General features: G+C 40.3%; 2 protein-coding genes across 2 annotated transcripts in view; one reads left to right on the top strand and one right to left on the bottom strand.

Annotated features, from left to right (window-relative positions):
• LOC143153765 (uncharacterized) overlaps positions 1 to 23,482 on the top strand; it is a 173,531-nt gene that overhangs the window by 81,363 nt on the left and 68,686 nt on the right. The window contains exons 12-13 of the mRNA XM_076325284.1: positions 26 to 156; positions 3,268 to 3,398. Coding sequence (XP_076181399.1) covers positions 26 to 156; positions 3,268 to 3,378 — 242 coding nt within the window. The 3' untranslated portion in view covers positions 3,379 to 3,398. The remainder of the gene's footprint in view (positions 1 to 25; positions 157 to 3,267; positions 3,399 to 23,482) is intronic.
• The window catches only part of LOC143153668 (uncharacterized), a 151,690-nt gene continuing 140,915 nt past the window's right edge, over positions 12,708 to 23,482 (bottom strand). The window contains exon 21 of the mRNA XM_076325087.1: positions 12,708 to 15,003. Coding sequence (XP_076181202.1) covers positions 14,795 to 15,003 — 209 coding nt within the window. The 3' untranslated portion in view covers positions 12,708 to 14,794. The remainder of the gene's footprint in view (positions 15,004 to 23,482) is intronic.

Here is a 23,482-nt window from a genome sequence, read left to right on the forward strand (position 1 = left end):
TTTGATTAGGTTTGTTCGATTTCAGGCGGTGAGGCGCCGAAAGTTAAAGACTGTCCAAACGACATAGAGGTCACCGGGAGAAATGGGTCAGCGATCACATGGACTGAGCCAATTTTCACGGACAATGTAAAGGTGACCCGGATTAGAAGCAACGAGGTCAGTGTTAATTATAAAGTACTTAATTTCTTAACGATGTTCGATTCGACGTTGCGATCGTCGAACGTGTCCCCTATTCATTATTGTGTGCATGGTAGCGTGGAAATAATTTTCCACCTTCTACGTCGTTGGAGAATACTGTACAGTTTATAATTATTCGAACCATAGCGTGTTTCCAGTCGTATAGGAATTTCTTCGGTTGATAATTGTATTCTCGAAAGGTGTATTTTCCGGTACCCTCGTGTTGCAAAAGTACGGGGTGTTTTAACAAAAATAAAGATTCATTTCTGTAACGAATTTGACAAAAAAATAATTAAATTCGTCCTATTTGACTTTGTTGCCCCGGTTACGATTATTTTTACGTTGCATTAATTTTGCGTCAGTCGTGATCGAAAATATTAGAAACACGTATTAGAAATATAATTGTCATTCTTTCACGATGCATAGATTTTTCGAAAAATTGCTAAATTTTCAATAATAGGAGTAATTTATTTTTTACGCGATTGCCAATTGTGTACAGATGAGAATCGTATGTATATTGCTCGTAGATAGTATGGATATTAATGGTATATTAATTTATACATTACTGAATTTCTATATTTCATCCTGGACAATATTGTAACGGCATAAAATATTGTTCCACATTTAACGGACGCATGAATTTTGATTAGTGTGAAAATTGCATACGGTGATTATTAACTTTGCATGCATTTTGCTATTTGGATAATACGTTGCACAGAGCGAACATATTGCGTAAAGTGTTCGGGAATATCTGACAATTTATGAGATATTCCGATGACTGCGATCACGCGGGAAAACCGTATCGAATTAAAATTTTCCTGTCGAGTAACTTTGCCAGATGAAATAGAAAAATTATATCGATGAGTGCAGTCGAAATTGTGGAACACATTAACGTGAAAAGTTGTTCAAATATTTTTGTAAAAATTGTAATAAATAGTTCGTGAAACGACAGGGTTTCGAACGTTCGATTTCCGACCGGTTCGTTCGATTCTTTAATTTACAATGTCGGAATCCAATCGATGGAAATTCAGATTTAAATTCGTCGTCGGATATGACTGTAATTTCATATCGCTCGGAAGAAAAACTTACACAGGAAGGGAAATTCACGAAGAAAGAAGGAGCATTAGGACAAAGTAAGGCACCAGCCGGACATGCAAACAGGAACCCCAGTTCAGAAATGCTCCTCTTCAAATAAAATTAGTACCAAAGAATTTCTTCCTTTAGAACGTGGTAGTTCTGTGCGGCTAGAAGGGAAGAATTTCTAAGAAAATTTCATTAAAGTGGGAACTTGAGACGTTCAGTTTTTTTCAACAGTTCTGTCAGAATAATTCGTTTCAATATACTCATTTTTGAAGCGGAAAGCACACCCGTAAATATTACGGTCGATTTTTAACGCTGGACTAGTTTGTAAAAAGATTTGTTTAATTCAATTAGTTAATGATAACTGACGGTACTAGCTACAGTGTACACTACGACGTAACAAACAAGTGCATAATTAAGTTTAAGTAGTGTCAATTGACCGTTTTGCTTAATAAATAGTCGATTCGTTGTTAATAATAGAATATTGTTTAGATTTAACTGGGGCAGTTTCTGAACTATCGTTGCAACAGTTTAGTTTCATCTACACGAAGAAAGTATTATTTTCACTTGTAAAAATATTGTTGACATTTTCTGAATTTTTCACTTTCCTCTTTTTACAATTTCAATTACTCGACAAGTTTTTGTCTACTTTCTTTTTTTCGCGGTTTAAATTAATTCTTTGTACATTTCTTATACAAGAACAATACTTATTTTCTTTTGTCTATTAGATATTAGAAATAAAGTCATACGAAACGAATTGTGTATTCGGTCGATCCATTTGGTAAGAATACTTTTCACTTAGTGGTCTTTACAATATTCGTCACGGTACGGTTCGAAATTGATATATTTTATGTTCGATGCGTGCATTGATTCGAAATGCTTGTATAAACTGCGGAAAGTTTGTCGAGAATTTAAACTACCCAAAGTTTACATGGAAAACGATCTATGTTTTCATGCAAATATCGTGTAACAATTTTGTTTACCAAGTGTTCGGTGATGGCAAGCCACGTTCCGTGGCACGTAACATCGCACAGAGAATATGAGGCTGTCTCATAAATATACCTTTTATCTTCGTAGTGAATTCTAAATCTCTTGCCTCACTCTACGAACGTTCCAATGGTATACAATTTTTACAGGAACCGAAACTACTGTACCGCGGTAAAAAGCATTTCGAAAAATTTTTATTTTACACTTCCGTCGTTTCAAATTGTACGATTCATTATACATTTAATTTTCTTAAAATGTAAATTTCTAATTACCATTCTCACAAAAGTTGCACGTCCGTATCTTACCAATTGATCTCTCGTTTGTTGCAAAACGTTTAAACGTGGTAATTTTCGTTTCCAAGCGACAATTTTTACACCTAATTCGAACAACTATATTTATTCTACATTTATTCAGCATAGGTGGTGAGATCTAACAAGAATACAAGTTTTTATATTGGCCATTATTTTATCGGAATATCATCAATGGATTTCGTTTCATTTTCAATGATATATAATGAAAAATAATCCGAATAAGGTTATGTTTGGACTATATTTCCCTGGGAATATACCCCAAACCCATTCCCAATACTCTCACGAAGATACTTCCCGATAGAAATATAAAAACTCGCATTTTCGCATGTACAGCGAGACTCGTTCGCTGTTGCTCTGTCTCGCTCGCTCTCGTTGTACTCGGTTCACTTTTCTCGCCCAATGGTACACACGAGGTTGTACCTAGAGTGGGTTTTGTCGCTCGAAAACGGGAATAACCGCACTCGCGTATTGTACACGGTGGCTGTCTAACCGTGGAATACTTTCATTTGGTTTTATCGTCGAGTAAACAACGTCCTAGCGTCTTGTAACGCGAACAAGTCGAATACAAGAGCGGAGAACTCGTAGCGAAGCGTATGAATCCTTAAAACGTGGCAGTGTCAACGTAAATATGGACGAAAATATTACTCTAGTCGGGTAGATCCAACAGCTTGACGTTTTTATCGTTCGAGCACGTTTTGTCTCGACGTTTCAGAGTCCAGGACGACGTTTCGATGTCGGAGGGCACAGAATAGAGTACGAGGCCAGCGACGATGCTGGTTGGTCGAGCAAGTGCGTGTTCACCGTGGTCCTACGGCAGGAGTGAGTCCTGTCGAGCATGATCAGGTGAGCAGGGGGAAGAGAGAAGAAACACACCGGAGAAAAGGAAATCCAGGTAAAAAGGGGGACGAGGGTTTGGGGGGGTGATGGTGATGGTAGTGGAGTAAAGGTAGCGAGGCGGAAGAATAACGATAAGGTAATATAAATGGAAATGCTCCGGAGTTGTGCGCGCGCCAACCCTTCAGCGTGCGTAATGGATTCCATTTTATCCAGAAGGTTAAACGTGGACGAGACACCGATACTTTCCCGCGAAACACACGCGAGCGTATGTTTATACATAAAAATATCGCATTTTATCGTCGAATCGGGGCACACGGAAATCGTCGTCTTCGTGGCGACGCGAAATAAACACACCTCGAATACATACGGGTACATCTTCCTCGCGTTTCGATCCATCGAACGTTACTCGTAGAACGATCGACCTGGAGTTAACGTATCTCGCGAAGTATCGTATCGCGTGACCTTTTACATTATCGTCCGTTTGGTTACTTCTCGTTGGAACGTAATCGTTTTCAAGAATAATTTCTGTGCTCCAAAAGCAGTGGTCTTTCGGTGGAAACTTCGGTACAGATTTTCAGTTAAATTCAGCCTCGGACTAAACAGTTTCCGTTCGCGGAAGCTCAGAATCGAATTTAATTGCGCGAAGATCTTAACAGCTAGCTGCTCGTTCACTTCTCGAAGATCGTTAACACGTTTACAGTTCAACGACCCGCGCAAAGTTCAGGGGATAGTTTCGACCGGAAAGATATCACCAGCTATTCGGAAGCTTTAACGAAACAACGAAATGTGGAACTGGAGAGATAATAATGCGTATTGTTTGTAAAAGAAAGAAGGTAAAACATCGTTACGAAGTTTCAAACGGTATAGTATACGAAATGAAAAGTTTCGAAAACGCTCGAATGTGCTCCAAGGTAAGTCTACAATGGAGTCGGGTTAGAAAATATTGTTTTCGGTTATTATGTTTTTCTAAGCGACGAACGTGGCCGCTAGAAGGAAAAGATGGCGATTTTCGCGTCGTTCCACTTTTCTCAGCGAAGCACGACCTGCAGGCGCTGTACGCGCACACGCGCACACGCGCACACGCGCTCGAGAGTTTCGTCGATCTACCTGTGGTTGATTTTCCATGCCACTTGACGATCCACAGGTCCTCCTCCCCTACCTCCCCCCGCTGCATCGCGCTCCCGCGTTTTCCATCTCGTCTTTCTTCACCATTGGGGGTAATACGTGGCCCGCACACGGTGCACCCCACAACGAAGTGAATTTATCCCGGATTCGACGGAGGGGCTCGATCCACGAGAGGCAGCAACGATCACGATCGACACGCTCACGAGGATCTAGGAATTTCCGGACAATACGCGAACGTTCTACGAAATTACGTGTTTCGACGCTGGATCGTGACTGTCGTGTCCGCGTTGCCAAGGACGAAAGAAGGGAAACGTCGATGGCAATTTGTACGCGCGACCCATATATATAAATACACACACACACACATCGTGGAATTTTTATGCAAATCCCGAGCCCGCGAGTTGTCATTTGCGCGAACGAGCCCTCTCGATTACTGGACAGCTGAAACGGAAAGAACGAATCATTTGCATGCGGTTCGTTCCACGCCAGATTGGACACTTTTTCGAGTAACAATTTAAATTTCGTCGAAATTTGAACGCGTCGTAGCGAGTAACGTTATTTAAATCTTGTCCGGTAGCTTTTTTGGAAATTTTCCAAAAATTGTCAATTTTACAGCCGACTCGATTTTGTTCGACAAATCGTAACCGTTGAGTTAGAATCCGGAAGAGACGGAATTTTATCGCAGTGTTTACACGGATTGCAAATTCTTCTGACGAATCAAAGTTACTTCGGTTACGAAACGAAAGAAATTCTTTCGACAATTTGTTTCCAAGCATCCAGTCGTAAATGTTGTACCTTCGATTATAAAAATACAATCTTCTCCAAACTTCTCTATACGTGTCGTAACAATTCATTGGTCTACCAATGTTTCACCAGGTGGGTCGATAAATGGACACGGCCAATTGGTTAGTTATCGGCAAGACGATTAACGAGGAAAACACGAAAATTCTCAAGATCTCAAAAATATACAATGTTCTGTTCCCTGTTCGTTAATTTATACTGTTACACTTGTTAATGATTTATCACGTCGATAAATGTCGATGTCCGACTCGTTACTTATCGACAAGACCGCTAACTGTTCGGAGTTGCTCTCGAGACTTCAAAGAGATGTTTCGATTTCTTGTCCACCAATTTCTATATCCGATATCGCACCGTGTCGACAACTATAGTAGAACAGCACAATAAATCGTTAACACGCGTTATATCCGATATTGCATCTCGACGTGGTAAAAGAAACGCGGGAAAGGTACGACGAAGATCGCAACGATATCGTGAGGACGCAACGGGTCGGGAGAGACCCACGCTACTCTCCAGAGTTAAATATCCGGACGAGTGGCACTCGAACTTCGTTGTTCGAATCGTTATTTGGAAAAAGTGTACCATTTGGCGCGGAACGGGCGTATTGTAACGCGCACTCGCGAATGTTGCATTGGTTTCTTTTCACGGGGCAGCGATCGCGAGGCTCGTTGGACGAAACGAGGTTCCGATTCGATGGAAGTCGAGGATCGAATCCACCGGGTCGATGCCTCGATATTTCGGGCTCGGTCTGGTTCGACGATGTTCGACGCGGGTTTCGCGAAACCGGCCGCGATTAATTTCGAAATTGAACGCTTCGACGGGCGCGCGTTGCAGCCGACAGCCGGAAACAACGATAGTTTTAATCCTGTCCGCGATCGTGTAAAGGGCGGTTCTGGTATCCGGTCCCGGAACCGAACGGATTTATGGAAATTACAAACTCCACGGACATCAAAGCCCCCGCCGAGTCTATGTAGGTATTATGCGTTTCGTCGAACAGGCTGCGATTAACAGCTGGAGCGCCCGGGTCTTTAATTCCTCGCGATTTACATTCAGCTTCCGCGGGCGAATGTAATCTTCCAGTTTCGCGAATTACGTTCTCGCGAACCCGAACGTAATCTATAATTTTCCATAAGTCGGAATCACGTGTAGCACTTTGATCCCGGGGCCCACGTTGAGCCGTAAACCGGTGCACGGTTTATCGAGAACTTTCAGGAACCTTCTTCTCGTCGTTTCGTTCAACACCCTAATTTCCGCACGAACTCGATTAACGAACGTAAAGTGTTTGTTACGCGTTGAGAATGGATTTTAATTAAACGGTCTTTACTTTGCGAATCGGATACATCATTTTGCGAGCACTGCCGAAGCATCGAAGCGATTCCTTCCGGATTAATTTTGCTTTTATTTCGTCGAGAACGAAACGACTCGCGGGGTAGACAATTGGCCGATGAATCTTTTATTTTACGGAATGTCCGATTTAATAATCTTTGTCTTCCTTCGAGCTGATCTACACACGCGATTGCAATGAACGTGTATTTGTATTTTATTCGTTTCTTTTTCATTGACAGGGAACACGATTACATTTAACCGCATTTTTAACAAACTTTCCAAAGAGTTCGTGTCCGTGTTTTAAAAGATTTAAACGACGGGTTATCTTTCGTGCCCGTAGTGGTGCTACAATTTCAAGTAAATTAATATCGTGTCTCGAATAATCATCGAGGAACAATAATATATCCGATAGTACTGTGTTGCGACTAACGCGTATAATAGTTCGTCCCGTAGAACTACGTGTTAGTTGAACGATTAATGTTACACACTTATAAATACTGTGTTCTGTAAGTCACGTTTACGTACGTTTAATTCACAAAATTCGAACAACGTACGTTTCCGCGTTTTCCGAGAATTATCAATATTTATTACTGCGATTGAGTATTATTTATTTAACCAACGATTAATTGTTACCGTTACGCGTCCGTAAACATTGTGGAAAATTCGTTTAGGCTATCGAAAGGACGAAGTTTGTAGAAAATTAATTTTTATTTTCACGAACGATTATTTTATGGATGATCTTTGAATGGTAACAAATATAAAGAAACAGTGATTGAAAAATACAAACTAGTATACAAACGACAAAAACACACTTATTATTGCGACAATATTTCCGAAAAATCGGCACTAACGTCTCGATGTCTCTTGTCGGACAAAGACGTTGAAAAATTCCCGATAATTGTGAAGAAAAATTGGCAAAACTGCGAACATAAACCGAGTTACGTGAAAACGTTGTCCGTCAAATGTGTATTAGGTTTTCCTCGGAAGAAAATTGTGAATTTCACAAAATTATATTCACGAGGTTGGTGTTGTAAAAGAAAGAAAGATCAATCCCGATTTAAGAATGCGAAACCACGAATAAGTAGAACGTGGACACTGTCGAGTAACGTTCGCCTAACAACAGACCTTACGAAATTCGATCGAAATGTTTCACCCAATACGATTCACAATTCCATCCAGCATCGATCTTCTTTTCTCTTTACGATACATAACACGGAGTATCGATTGTTCGCACGCGGTACTGAAAAACAGTTCGTTTAGTTGCGTTTGTCAATTATTTCGGCTGTTGCGAAAGCAAATCGTCCTAAGAAGATTACGATGTATGCTCGATGAACGCGATATGGTATAATGGAATACGGAGATTATACGAATACGAGAAAATTAATCCATCGATACGTATTCGTACTAAGAGGATATATCAAGAATATTCGACGAACAATGCTACATTATAAATTACATACCTTTTCTTTCATCGATGATACAAACATTGACCGAATAACAACTATTGTACAAAATTAACTGTAAAATACCATATTAACGTAGCGATTTACCTGGTTCTGCGTTACGTAATTTCAAAGGTAAATTGACCTCTGGAGTGGACTTTTTAAAAATGCAGTCTACAAGAATGCAACGAAAAATGCACATTCCGTAACTTCGGTGGGGCAATCGATACAGTGATGTGCAATAATTTACTTCAAAATACGAAAATTGATTTTATTCTTCGTAATTTCGTATATCGTCGTTTCGCGTACCATTGAGCCTCACTTCGAAGTAAAACTGGCCGGAGATTTCCTGCTGTAATCCGTAAGATGTAGCTCGTTAGAAAAAGCGTATCGAGTACAGTGTAACTAGCTTGCGTTGATTGGAATTGAATGTGCGAACTCGAATCCTCGTATTTGTCACTGTTGGCTGAAAAGTGGACGTTAACTTCTGGATAACCTGGTGGATCTGTATCGGTATCTTTATCGCGTCGAAGCCTCTCGAGAGATCGGTGCACCGAAACGATTTCCACGCGAGAAGAGGCCTCGTTACGCGCGACACATTGCGAATCGCTCACGTGTAGTCACGATTCCTCGATATCGGCACTCGCGTACCTTCGAAGCGGGCCGTAGGTGAGAATAAACGATTTGCGTGGCCGTACGTGAAAATTAAAGGGCCACTTTCTCGCTTCTCGATTTCTATACGAGAAACTCTCCTTCCTCACCCTCGACGGCAAGGGTAGGTTACGTCACCCTGTTGTTTAATTACACTCGCGCGGAGGAGAACGAATTCCGATATCGACAACGAGCGTCGACGAAGCGTTCGGAGCGAAAATGAAAACGAGCAAGAACGGGGGAGACCATTAATAATCGAGCAATAGAATCCGAGAATCAATAGGAAAAATGATCGATTTTCATGAGCGAACGTGTCGGGGAGTCATCAATTCCACGGGTAACGCTGCCTGCTACGGTTAATTAATCTTCAAATCGGAACATATACTTGCTGGATTTCGATAACGGTATTGTAACAGATTGTTTCTAACGGTCCATCCTCTCGACGAGTAACGAAATGTTAAATTTATCGTAACGCGTAATTGGTCCGTTCGATCGACACGTTGAGTTTCTCGAAAAGAAATCGATACTTGGTGTTACCTGTACGGAATAAATGTTTCTTTTCTCTCAGACCGGTAAGATTTCTATTCACTGTACGATTAAACGTTTCGGAGAACGATTTTTCAATTTCCGTATCGTGCCATGATGTATATTTTTACTCGGTAATGTTTCACGCGACTCTGAATAACGGCTCCATGAGACATTTTTTTGTCTTTCCTCGAATCCAAAGTTTTTAGTCACTTGCTCTTTGTAATGTTCGAAAGATCGAGACGATATTCGATCGAGTACTTCTTTTCGATAGCGATGGGAAAAGAAAAACGGAAATGTTCCGAGTTTAGGGTTGGAACGTGTCCAAGCGAGAGACGAAACGAGAAATAATTATCGGTTAACCATTTAATAAATATAGGGACAATATATGGAAAATGTAATCGGAGGTTATCAAAGTTTGCGATACCTTCGATTATATCGACGAGCGTTCGTCTGTGTTCGAAGTCGTAATGCTTAGACGAAGAAAGGGAGGTGGGAGGTGGTTTCTTTACCATCGTGAAAAGTACCGGCCATCGGGTTGCCTCGTTGAAACGATTCGTTCGCTGTACGATTGTAAATGACGAGCGGATAGGATATATTTTCGCATTCATGCGCGACGAGAGCTCGTCGTATTAATTAGCGCGTTTGTCAGCACCGTGACGTTTTCCAGACGATGCTTCTGTCATCGCCAGACTCCTCCTTTACCGAATAATATTGTCGCGAGGGGTACTGAATACTTAATAAGGACGTCGCTAGACAATGGGCCATTAAGGACGCGAATCGGTACAGTGAGTCACGAGAGTATACCTTAATAGACGGTTAATATCGGTGCACTGAATTCGACTTATTGTTGTTTCGTTGATAATCTTGCGTTCTTAGCGTTTGTCTCTCCGTACCTTTTAAGGGGAATACGTCGTTAGATAAAATCAGACGAATCGCTCGAGTGATTTTCAACTTCTTTATTGAAAAATATATAAAACGTTGTTTCATTTAAAGATGTATAAAACGTTGCAGAGGTTCGATTTCAGAGAGGACATCGATGCAATTTTTCCTGGTTTTAAGAAAAATACGTCGGGGGAGATCCACGAGATCACCAGTTTTTTTCGAATGGAATTATATATTTCATTTGTATTCATTTTAATTACGAATGTCGCGATGTCGAATTGTATTTAAGGCGATTTGATCTTCCCTCGGTAGCACGTTTCGCAGCTTTAATTATGCAAGGCGTAAGCCGTTCGAACGACTTGAGATTTATCGAACCATGCGACTGCCGTGTCGATACCTATCAGTTGCATTAGGTTTCATATCCGTTTAATTACATTTACAACTCAATGGAAATAAAAGAGACGATTACTTTGAACGTCAAACACAGTTAATGACTTCGATCGACTACGCTCAAGCAGGGAGTCGATCATTTCGAAAAAATGTGGAAAAATTTACTTATAGAAACTTTTCGATTTAAGAGTAGGAAGAAACGTAACGAATAATACAATAACAATAATATATTATCGAAGCAATGATTATTCGTAAGCAAAAATAGTTTCGTAAATTTCATAATAACTGCGCGAACAAAATTGTATTTTAATCGACAACGATATCAACTTTGATCGAGGCAGAGTTTCCACAAAATTGTGGGATTTGTTTTCAAATATAAAAAAACCTGTATTACGCGACAGAATGAAAAACACTCGAACGATTATCTACATAATAATTTATTCGATGTTATTCAAATAATCTACAAACTGTAAAATCTTCTACTATGAACTACCCAGATACTATGATAGTATACTAGAGATCTTAACGATACTCGATGTTCGAATTGCATCGATGCTACGAGAAATGTTAACAAGTAGATTTTATTAATCCCAATGACTATTTAATTCGATATTTAGTCGATACACCGACCAGATACTTGGGAATAGATACGTATCGATATCGATAAATGTCACAATCGAGTTCGAGTCCTTTTACCGATAGTTTCTTCGGTATCCTTCGCCAGAAGATTACACGTTCCTTCGTATCCTTATCTCTCGCAAATTTACTGCCATACTCGCTGACAATAGACGCAGTCGATATTCCCGGAGGTAACGATGGCCAATTATTCCATCAGCCATTCACGATGGTATTCAGTGCCTTCTATGGGAACTACACCCGAGAAAGGAATCCGATGGTGGAAGCAGCGTCATTTCGAAATGTGACCGCGTCATTGGTGAACTAATGTCAGACTTATGCGAGGTGTGAAATGGTAATTCGATTCACTCAAGGGCAAATTCACTTTGGTTCTGTGTCTACGACTTCGATTCACCGCGGTATTCCTGCTTGCCAGTCGTTAATTACGAAGAAATATTTACACGATGTCATTCACGCAAAAGAACTTACAATCTCATCTATCGCGACGTGTCCATGTTTTACAACTCTGCGTAATTGAGAACGAATTTTATCAACTTGAACAACTTTATCGCTAACCACCGTTTCGATGAATACGTATCGATCGGATCAGAGATTCTTAATTTAAGTATTTGCCGTGGACTTAAGATTTATAGAATTCTTGCTAAAATATACATCGCGTTATATAAAATTAAATAAATATTGTATAAACGGTATTTGAAAAAGAAATGACTCGATGAAACCAAACGTGTTTATATTTTTAGAACGTAATTTCAGGTAGTGAGATTACCAGACACTGTTGGAATTTCGAGGTTTGCAAATTACTTTCCCTTGCATACGTTTTTTAGTGAAAAATTAAAATCTGATTAAAGATCGATGGGAATAATAATTGAAATCCTTGTTCTATTTAAGTTTCTTGCGTGTTAAATTCACCTTTGAAATATTTCTCGTGTTTTATCTCATATCGTGTACGAATGAATCTAATCGAAGAAGGAAGTACGATTCGTTCAATTCGAAATATTGGAAGCGTCGTTGTAAATTAGGTGGAAATTTTTTCGCATTTCGTTTCTCTTCGAATATTTTTTTATCACCCGTAGGTTGTATTTATTGTCACACAGGATCGACGAATCGTGGAACAAGCGTTGCAAAATGGTCGCGCTCGAATGCTCGTGTTCTTCGTTCAGCTGGACGAGGGTTTCGATGGTTCGCGATGGACGGTACCGATGGGATGAAAATTCTTACAATAAGGGATAGATAGTTTAACTCTTTAAGGAGCGTAATTGATAAAGAAGACCGACGTAGCGTAAGCGAAGTTCTGTTTATTATTTATTGATACCCCTCCACGCCACTCGCATATCATTGTTAAAAAATAACGATCGATTACCATCGTACGACATTACAATAAATGTATAAAATTTATGTATCAAATACATGTATGTATATATATGTATATTACAAGAAACGAAAAAAAAAAGAAAGAAAGAAAAAGAAAACGAAAGGAAAAGAAAAACAGAAACCTGAATAATTCCTCTTCCGAGCTCCTGTTTCGATCGCGCTCGATTGAAAGGCAGTGCTGGATGGCAGTTTGTTGTATGGCAGTTGTGAAAAATCTACGAATGTACACGGTCTAACCAATATATTTTTCGCAAAGTATTTTACGTTTCCGTGATCTTTGCGGATGAACCCTTCGAGTTCGCGAGATTCGAACGACGCGACGAGCGAGGATGTCGATTTCGTTCGATCGAGGTTGCACGGGGCACGGAATTAAATGAAATTCGCGTAGTACGCGACGATAGGTTCTTCGACCAAGTATTTGAAACTCGAACGCGAAAGAAACTTTTATCGAATCCGATGCTTCGGAATTGGTACGGAACGAGGTGTTTTTCAGAGTACCGGTAACAATGTTCGAATACAAATTAGTCGAGGACACTTCGCGAGGTGTAATTAAGTCCCAATGGCTCGAAACTTGAATTATAAAAATGAAGTGTCTTAATTAAGCTTGCGAAAGTAGGCCAGGAGTATAACTTTTTACAAGACCTATCGCTATCGGACCATCTACCAATTACGACAAGTAGCCGAAGAAGGTACTCGCGTTCAAAATTTAACCAAGACCGAAACAATTTCGTTCTACTTTCCTCGTGCTCGGAATCAGCCCCGGTGTTTGTTAAATGTTTGTTCTTCGTTCGTAATTAGAAGAAATATCGATAAGGATAAGCGGTAAAACCACTTGAAATAAATTGCGAAAGTTTGAGGAAAAAAAGAAAGAATAATATCGTAAGTTGCAATTGTAAGCAGCTGTAGAAACTCGTATACTTTACAATTGTGTACGAAGTTTGTGTATTTCGTACAGGGTGAGTCGCGAGAAACGGAATACCTCGGTGAAAACATTATTTATAGATGGTTTCAGAGAACGAGCTTCTTTCCGAATTCTTGAAACAATTTTGAAAAGAATTATTAAGATTCTGATCGTTTAAAAAAAAAGAAATCAATCTGTACACTTTTGTCCATTGAGTATTCCAGCAGATGATAAGATACGTTTGACAAAAACGTCGTAACACGTGTTACGAATAAACAAATTTGAGATTGGATAAAAGAATTTTTCAAAGAGCAAGATCATCTCTCTGGACATTTTTCATACATACCTCACCTCTTCTCAATCTCGGTTGCAACACCTAAGGGGCGAAGAATTACAAACTCGTTTTAAATTCATTCACGATTTTCCGATTCTCAGAAAGAACGACCTCGAGAAACCATAATAACCATTAAACTTTCTATTGAATCAACGACGAGCGAATTGAAGAAACAGTTTCCAATAAAAAAAAGAAAAAAAGAAGAAGCTCGATCCTATTTTCGACAAATGATCTCCGATGTATAGTATTCGTAATTTCTGGTCGTTCGTCGATCAATTCTCCGGGTCGCACTTCCTGTGGTTAGTTTCCCCTCTTCACTCATCCGTTTCTGTTCCCTATAGAAATCTCCTTCATCCGTTTCTCGTAACACACCCGGTACACCGAACGAGCATCCCGCGAAACCGAGATGAAAGCATTAATCAAAAGGAAGTATCAATCACGTAGTTGCATTCGAACAACGGTAGAAAATCTCGTTCCCCTATCAATTACTTTCAATAATCGAGCTACTCCGGCCACTGTACGATAAAACTCTCCCCGCTGTAGGAATCCACTCCGTGACAACGTCGTTGTACGTTGAACACTCGTTCGTTTCACCGGCCGTGGTCGGTGTTGGTCGATTATCCGCGAAATTTCTTATCCCGTGTCTACTCGATCTCGCGTATCTCTCTCAGATCGGTTCTCGGCTTGCCGGTTTCTCGTCTCGCGGCAAGGGTTAAAAGCCAAAGATCGTTATCGGTCGACGTTCGCCATTCAACAGGGCAGAAGAAATATCTGCCGGATCTTGAGGATCCAACGGATCTCGGTGGGGATCGGCTGGCAGCGCGAAATCGATCGGCTTTAATTAGACTTAATTAAAGCGAGGAACGAACTGGTAACGCCTTTTCCTCCTCCCTCCTGGCCGTGAACGGGACGACGGGGGAAGGGGGACTCTTGACATAATTTATGCGCGAGCCACGGACCGGCCTTTCTTCGACAGTTAAATTACTTTCGGTTATTGCGGCTCGCCATGACCGATCCTTTACGCGCAACATTTACGCCGCGGCAATATTCTAGTCTCGACACGGCCTCTGCCGTAATGGGTCGCTGGAGAAGCTACGTGATCGCTTCTGGAGGAGGGCTGTTGCTCCTGTTGTTGTTGTTGCTGCTGCTGCTGCTGCTGTTGCTGATGTTGCTGCTGCTGCTGCTGCTGGCGTAGTTGTTGCAACTGGTACTGTCTCGTGTGTCGATCTGCGAACAGACGGGCGAATTATTTGAAACGAGTCTGTCACGTGCGTCAGTTGCATCACGTCGTGGCCACTGACGTAAACGAGATACGCGATCGAGCGCGGTTCGATCGTCGTCACGCTGACTTCACTCCGTTTCGGATTAATGAGACAGAGAGGCGTCTCGTTTGCGGCAGGCGTCCTCCGTTGGGCATCCGCTGGACGATGAACACGATTTTTCGCACGATTACGGAACAATCGAGTGCTTTTGGAATGTACGTCGACGCTCGAACCGGCTACACGGCAGTTAATTATTCCCGAGGGACTGATTCGTTTTCTCTCTCGAGATTCTCACAGCTGGAGAACTGCACCGTAAAGAGGAATGTGTAGGGGTGGTTTTCTTTTTTTTTTATGGAGGAAGTTTCCAAGGAGAAAGTATTTTGGGGAAAATTAGGCTCTCCTTGCTCCGATTAATGTATCCGTATCGTTGATAGTTAGTTTGCTGGTATCGAGTTTCGAATAAAATTGGAAGAAAGTCAACGATCGACCAGAAGCTCTTCAGAACCGTTCCAGTGTACAAGTGTACTTTTTATTCGAGATATAGAAATTGTTCCATAAAGAATATTATACGGGAACGCTTTGGTGGTTTTATTGTGTATTCTAATCGTTTGATGATCTATGATAACGCGACCTTGAGGCAATCTTGAGTACACCTAATTTAGAAATCTACGAGAGTGGATGTATTTAACGAAATAACTACGATAGAAGGATTAACGAAGGCTCGTTTTAACAGATTCGAGAAACGAGATCCATCGAGTTCGATACTTATTTGAACCTTGATTAATATTTGCAAACGCGTTTCTCGTAGCCTTGAATTCACGATTTCGTTCGCGAGAATCGGTTCGCGTTAGAAATTCATTACGATCGATCCGATTCGGTCATTACACGGCTGTTATATTTAATAACGATTTAAAAAAGTGTTACATCGTTGGAGTGATCTACAACGTAACAGTACATCGGAAAAAGTTCCGTCTGTGCCGCTAACGAGAGACGTAATAATGCTTTATTCAGGGACTCGGGCATCGTTCACTGTCGGCGTGGCACGTATTAAAAAATAAACATTAATAACCCGGGCAATTACGAAAAAATACGTACAATAAATTATCGCAAATACTTCCTCTATATTTCGATCGAATTAATCAAACTCTCGGGTCGGTTCGCGTACATAAATTACCATTTGCTGAAAAGAGAAACGCAAAGTGCAATATTAAGTGCATCGGAGAAATTTCAGAGAAGTTGTTTAAAATACACAGAAATAAACATTTACGTAGCTGCTCGTTTTGTACGATTTGTTCTCTTATTTGAAACTAATCTACAAATAAAATTACAGGAGTTGGGAACCCCCGATACTTTGTTCTTAATTTTGTCAATTTTTACTCTCTGTTCCTCTTTACGTACAACGACTATAAATTATTTTACATTTCTTTACGATCGCGACAACTTTTCCATATTTCGGTTAATTTCTAAATCAATTTACACGTAAGCATAATTGCGTGCTTTACACGTACATACTTATCGTTGACTTACACAACCGTAATTCACGTATCCAAAGTATCGTCTTGTTTCGTGTACAATTCTCAAACTTTAAAGTCATTAATCCAGAGTTAAAATATACCGAATACAGATAACGAGAAGTCCTCATAATATACCGGTAAGGAGATCGAATTATCAGTTATCATTTAATTTTTCGCCGACAATGGAGACATTATCTTAAACGGTGAAAGATAGTTGCACGACGAAGGGAGAATTTGAGAACGATCGTTGGTGGGTTACCACGGAACTGTTCGGTCCACGAGGAAATTCATCCGTCAAATGAACCGTCGATTTTCGTCATGCGACAAGTAATTCATCGATATCCATCGCGGCAAAGAGCGATCTTCAGTGGCCAATTGATATACCGAGAAGAGGGTATTGCCTCATCAAGCTCTATCGACAGTTTCTAGTATTCGCTTAACTAGAATCGCTCGTGGGCTGCGTGCCTGCGATCACGAATAAGTAGAACGGAATGTCGCGTCTCTATCGTCATAGGCCAAGCTACTGGAATACGTTCCCAGATGGTCTAATGTATGTCACACCGAGTGTTGTCGACTGAATCACCCTGACACAGCACGGTGGAGTCAATTTGAATACGGACGAGCGTCAATTTTGAAAGTATTTCTGGAATTCGTTGGAATTTCTCGCAACATCGGCCAATTGAGAATAGTTATCGAGCTCGGTTGGTGTATTTAGAGAATTTCTTCCAACGTTTGGGAGACAGCGTTGATATTTTCAAGTTGTCGCGAGAATTCAATCGGTTGGAATATTATCGATGAAAACGAGTTAATAGAGTTAATCAGGGAACGATGTAATTTCGTTACACGAGAGAATGAATCAATCGTTAGAAATCGAAGGAAATATTGTAGATAACACTGTTGCAGTCGCAACACCGACGTAACGTCGAGATAATTTTTCAAAAAGTTACAGTTAACGTTCTTACATTATTTGCAGTTTTATTTTAACTTTAGAAGAAACATGCGGGATTTAATAGCGAAATGGAAAATTAATTACGTACGAGTTGCATCGAAGACATCGAGAACTGGACTAATTTACAAAGCAATGTAAATTACACACGAGCTTCGACCCGTTTGTTCTTTTAAAAATTAGAAATTGAACGACAGAAAACGCAGTATATTACGACAGGAAGAATGAATAAAAGTTACGAACGAATCTCTGAGAATAAAATTTTAACCGTCTCTGTTCGGTGAAAGATCCGAACACTCGGTTGTCTAGAACGACGGTGATTCACTGTTTTGTTTGAACGTATTTAAAATATCGTTAAGTTGTCAATAAGCGGAAACGAATATGTACAGTGTAACACAAGCTTCCGAAACTTGGACCGGTAATTTTTTTTAACAAGGGAGCTTCTTCGTGGAGAACAGATGGAACGATCCATCGAGATTCCCGCTACGAGTGCAGAATTGAACAGCCTTCATCGAAAATCGATTTGGTATCGCGGCTCGAGTCGATTCTTCGAAATCAACGAACACTCGAATAACGACGAAGGGAAAGTCCGAGTGTTCGATGACTCGCGTTTCTTTCCAACCGTAAATCATTAAACGTCGATCGATAGCCGATTAGCCATTGTCGTTCGTAAATCAAACAGATACCTAAATTCTTCTCGGATTGATTTATCACTGCGAGATACGGCCGTTGGTGTTTCAATCCTCCCTCGATCTCTCCACTTTGATCAATTTGAAAACGCTCGGTCTTGTTCCCTATCCTTTCGAAATAAATCGAGGGAAACAGGAGCGCTCGATAATAACAATAAGAACTTCGCGTTTCACGATCCGTTCTTTGCCGCGGAGAGAACGATAAATCGTAACATTTTCAAAAGTACACAGCGTGTACTGTTCCACGGCCATTTAATGTCCTCACTTTGTCGGTTTGACGTTCTATAATAATTTAGAAAATTCTCGCACGAGCCGCCACGGAGAATCGATGGCAGGTCTGTTATCACGGTTGAGATCGAAACCAACCTACCGTGGAATATTAAGTTCGCGCTACTGTTACGCCAATGTATACTACTCGCTCGAGAAGAATGCCTCTGCGTCATCACGAGTGTCCGTTTATTTCCTCCGATCGAGGAGAATGTCACCGGTTAGAGGGAAAAGGCCTTTCTTGTGTCTTTATTTCTTTAATTCTTGTGTGAAATTTTGCGACATTGATCGGTAGATAGTGGATCATCGATTTTTAAGAATATTTGATTATATTTAGTCGACTTTCTATCGATGCGTGCAAAATAGTCACGTAAATTTGGAACACGAGTTTCCGGGAGAACATAGTTCATTATCTTTACACTCACCTCGTTTCTGAATGTTAGTTTTCACTTTGGTAAGACTTCTATTCGTATTTTAGTTTTAACGTATTACCTTTCGTTGAACAATTTTAAGTTAACCTTCTTTCGAAGTTTAGTTCAGATACGCGGTATAATATCTGTTAGTTACTCGTGCTCAAATTAAGGAACAGAGACACGATCCTTACGTTAAGAATATTTTCATCCTTTTGGAAATTTTATAATTACTTTGATACATTTACGTATTCAATGCATGACCTGTATTATAATTTTGGAAGTATACGTTTTTTTTTCAAACAGTGAAAGAAATAAAAATTATTTCAATTTCTTTCAAACGATTAAAAATACAAGCTTGTCCACTAGTGTCAATAAATACAGAAGATTCGTTTCGACGAATCCTCGTTGGGTCGAAACGGAGGAACGAGTGCAGATCATTTTTCAGTAGGACTGTGATTACGTTTTCAAAGTTAATTGAAGCGGTTCGCACATGGTTCAATTTCAGTTTTACAGGCTCGTGGGTAATTGGAATTATTTACAGTACGGAATTTTCGATGGCCGATAAAACGCGGTTATGCTCGGCCATGAACACGTGTTAGCGATTCATTTCGCGGGAACGTTCGCAATTAGCGGCATTATGCGACTCCCGATGGAAATAATCGGTCGCTCGATACACTTTGCAACGTCGTGTGAAAGTTCGAAATGTAAATGATGCGGTGCGATTTCGAATTACCACTGACCAAAGCAATATGTAACACCTAAGTAAACTATGTATTCGATACTTTTCGTTCTGAATCAATTGCCGATATTTTTCACAAGTACGATTCATTTTCACAATTGTACCGAACCAGATTGGAATTTCCTCGAGAAATTTCACAATTCGATCCCGTTTTCAAAAAATCCTCGAATTGGACATGAAAACGACAAGGAATATTGCCTCGTTAATTAATCGTTTCACGTTCGAATATTTTCTTATGGAAAAACCAGAGGCTGAGTAAAATTTATTCCCCGTTGTATCAATATTTATCCAATAAATTAACTTATTGTTTTGAAAGGTAGTAAGTATAAATTTGCAACATATCGTTACCTGGTTTTATATTTCCAGAAGATATTCCCTCGTATTTTCGCAAACCACCTTGCTCCTAATTTTAAAACGTGACAAATTCACTTTGGAGGTAAATTCTCGTTAAAAATCGATACTTTCGGTATCTATATTTCGGTGCCTGTCACGGTGTATCGATTTTTGAAAAATCTTCTACGGATTGATCGGTGACGCGATTCAGAGCGAAGTGAAAATTCATAGTCCATATTCCGATCGTTTCCCATATAAATTGTTCGCGTTGGACTCCTCGACGTATCCACATTCCGATTCGCCTCTCGTGCAAAATTATTCCCGTTGAACGTTCCGACGGAGAATTTATCACGACCGAGAATTACAATTTGTTTAATGCAATTGATCGTCGAAACACTCTTCGGCCACTTGGAGGTTCGTGTCCAATTTGCAATCTGCCCCGTCGTAACTCGAACGCGGCCCGATACCAATGTCGGCTCGTAATTTCGATCATTGCGCGGTGAAAATTTATAATCGACGCGAAGAAAGGAGAAGAAAGGAGAAAAGAAATGAAAAAGGAAAAGAAAAAAAACAGAGAAAGGAGAAGCCATCGTGCGTGTACCGAAATTGCAGGCGTCGCGAACGCCTCGAGGAACGACGACAAGAAACCGCGCGACGCTCGTGTCGCTAATGATCGTCTCGTGAACTCCTCCGAAGCGAAATTGCGTATATTGCATCCGTACGCGAGAATATAAATCAACTCTTCCGCTGTCTTTCGTAAACGAGCGCGTGAGCGCGTGCGAATATTAATCAACGTCATCTGAATTCGCGCTGCGAGGAACGCGCTCTTAATCGTCATTGGGCCGCGTTGTATCAATTACTATACCGGTTGATTCGTTTCTTAGCTGAGACCACGGCATCGATCCTTTACTGGAAGAATCGTTTTCACGATTTTCGATTCCGCGCGTCGAGTGCACCTCACATCGTACAAATTCTTGCAACGAAGGCTGCTTCCGATCGATCGTTTCATTCTTTTCACGTGACGATTCTTTTCGAAATCAATACACAACGTAGTTCGCGAAAAATCAGGGCGGGTTTAAGTCATCGTTTTCCCGATTTCGAACTTATTCGATAAACACGAAACGTTGAACTTTACGTTTTTTCGATCGCTCAAACGGACGTAGGCTCGCACGAAGGAATTTTTACGATTGTGTTCTCCGGTGTTTGGATTTTTCTGACGAGATTGAAAAATAATTTTTGCAACGTAAAGGTCGACGGTACATTGTTCGAGGAAATGTTCTATTGTTAACGATCGGTATAGAAGTATTTGCCTCGATAAATCAACCGATAAACGTAAGAAATAAAGATAGAACGCGCAGCATGGGAAACTAAGGAGTGGGTAGTAAGAAATAAGAACAAGCGGGAAACAAGGTTAACGCATGGATAGAATAAGAAGACATTGACCCGCGATATCTCAAATAGACCTTAGGAAATTTAGACGTTGGAATAAATTGGACTAAATAACAACCAGAGCAGAGACAAGGTATAAGAAGAAAGTTGGCCGCCAAAATTTTAAATACACTGCGAAACTTTAGACAGTGGAATAAATTAAAGCAAATACGAAGCAAGAGTGGAGGTAAGGTATACAAAGTAATAAGAAAGTTATGCTGATTCTGAATGTGTTAAGTAAAGTGAGAACTTTAGAAATTGGAATAAATTAGACCAAACAAGGGGGAACGTAAAGGTAAAGAAGGTAACAACGAAAAATATACTGACCGCAAACTGTCGAGCAAATGTTGGAAATTTCAACGAATCAACTATTCTTAGTATTTATATAAGGCGCTTTATAAAATGGGGGCATAATTTCGTAGATTTCAATGCAGAAAAGTAACGAAGAAAAATTTTCTTTATAACATTGAGCGCAGAGAAAGTATGTTGTTAGACGATAAAAGTAGATCTGTATATCTTAATGTACATCTTATATCTTAATGTATATCTTAATGCCTTGGAATAAATTCTCCTCGTTCTGCAATAATTTTCCACGTATTTTTCTTTTGCTATTGTAGTACTGAAGGTGGGGTTGAATCTATTCTTATCTATTGTAGAAGCATCAATCTCTTTCACGTTGGTGCTTGAAATTAAACTTAATTTACAGATAACTTACCGATAATAATTACCGTAATCCGCGTTTCCTTCAAAGCGGAATAGGTAACGATTTTTGTTTCTACTTGAAACTCAGTCACGCGCATACCATTCGATCGGAAAAGTGAATGGAATAGACCGAGAGCGAGCGAGATAGAGCAAGACCGAACGAGCCTCGCATTACATATGCTTAACGTCCGCAATTACGAACCACAAATGCAAAATAACAATTTTCATATCATTCATTATATCCTCACGAATGTACGATCAACTCTATTTGCAAAATTCAAATGTTACTAATTCTACGTATAATTTCAAATAATCCGAATAAGGTCGTGTTTGGACTCATTTTCATCGGGAGAACGTCACCGATCCATCGGTAACATCACGATCGATGTTTAATAAAAAAAAAAAAAATAGAAAGATTAAAATTTTCGTTTCTAGGTTAAACTGTATCGTCGATAGTTCGTAACGTAATAATAAGTGCAAGATGTGGCGGGGATGATACCGTCACTGGAATCCGGTGTAAAAATCGTGACTGAACTCGAAAGCGGGAAGTACCCCGTATAAACTGTCTTCGTTAAGATGGTGCGTTTGAAACGGATCTCGAGCAGTCCCACATTTCACGAAAGATTCCACGGTGTCTGGAAACGTTGCCAGACAAAAGGGAGTCTTGGCAGCTCCTTCGACTAGGAAAGAATCGCAAGTCCGTGGGAATTACGGCAAGAAACTCGCAGAGGAGGCTGTCCGTTAACAGCCGCATCGTAAACCTTGAACGAGATTGCAGACTACATCAAGTACGGGTAGTCGCTACTTCTTCTTCATCTTCCGCAAGTGGGTGTCGTCATCACGGAAAGCTCTCCGTCCGTGCAGCGTAATCGCGACGTCGTCTCGGACAGTTTACGACTGGTCGTCGACATTGTTCCCGTTTCTTGCTATGCATTATTAATAGCCGTGCTGTCAACACGGTGACCGTCGACGACACGAATCGCATAAATCACTAAAGAGTCGTCGGGCTCGCTTAACGATTCTCATACTCCTAATTGATAAAGAATCGGGGTTCATCGACACTCGGTGCTACGTATGAGGTTTCTGTACAGAGTGGGTCGTACTTGTATAGGTAAATGACTTATGAAAAATGAAGGTGAAAAATATAGAACGTAAAGTTTGATCGAAGAACTAACGATTTTCATACTTCTAATTGATAAAGAATCGGGGTTCATCGACACTCGGTGCTACGTATGAGGTTTCTATATAGAGTGGATCGTGAAATTTGGGGGAGGGAGTCGTACTTGCTTAGGTAAATAACTTATTAAAAATGACGGTGAAAAATATAGAACGTAAAGTTTGATCGAAGAACTAACAATAACCATACTCCTAATTGATAAAGAATCGGGACTCGATGCTATGTATGAGGTTTCT

Source organism: Ptiloglossa arizonensis, chromosome 13 (genome assembly GCF_051014685.1).
Source record: "Ptiloglossa arizonensis isolate GNS036 chromosome 13, iyPtiAriz1_principal, whole genome shotgun sequence".
NCBI classification, from domain to species: domain Eukaryota; kingdom Metazoa; phylum Arthropoda; class Insecta; order Hymenoptera; family Colletidae; genus Ptiloglossa; species Ptiloglossa arizonensis.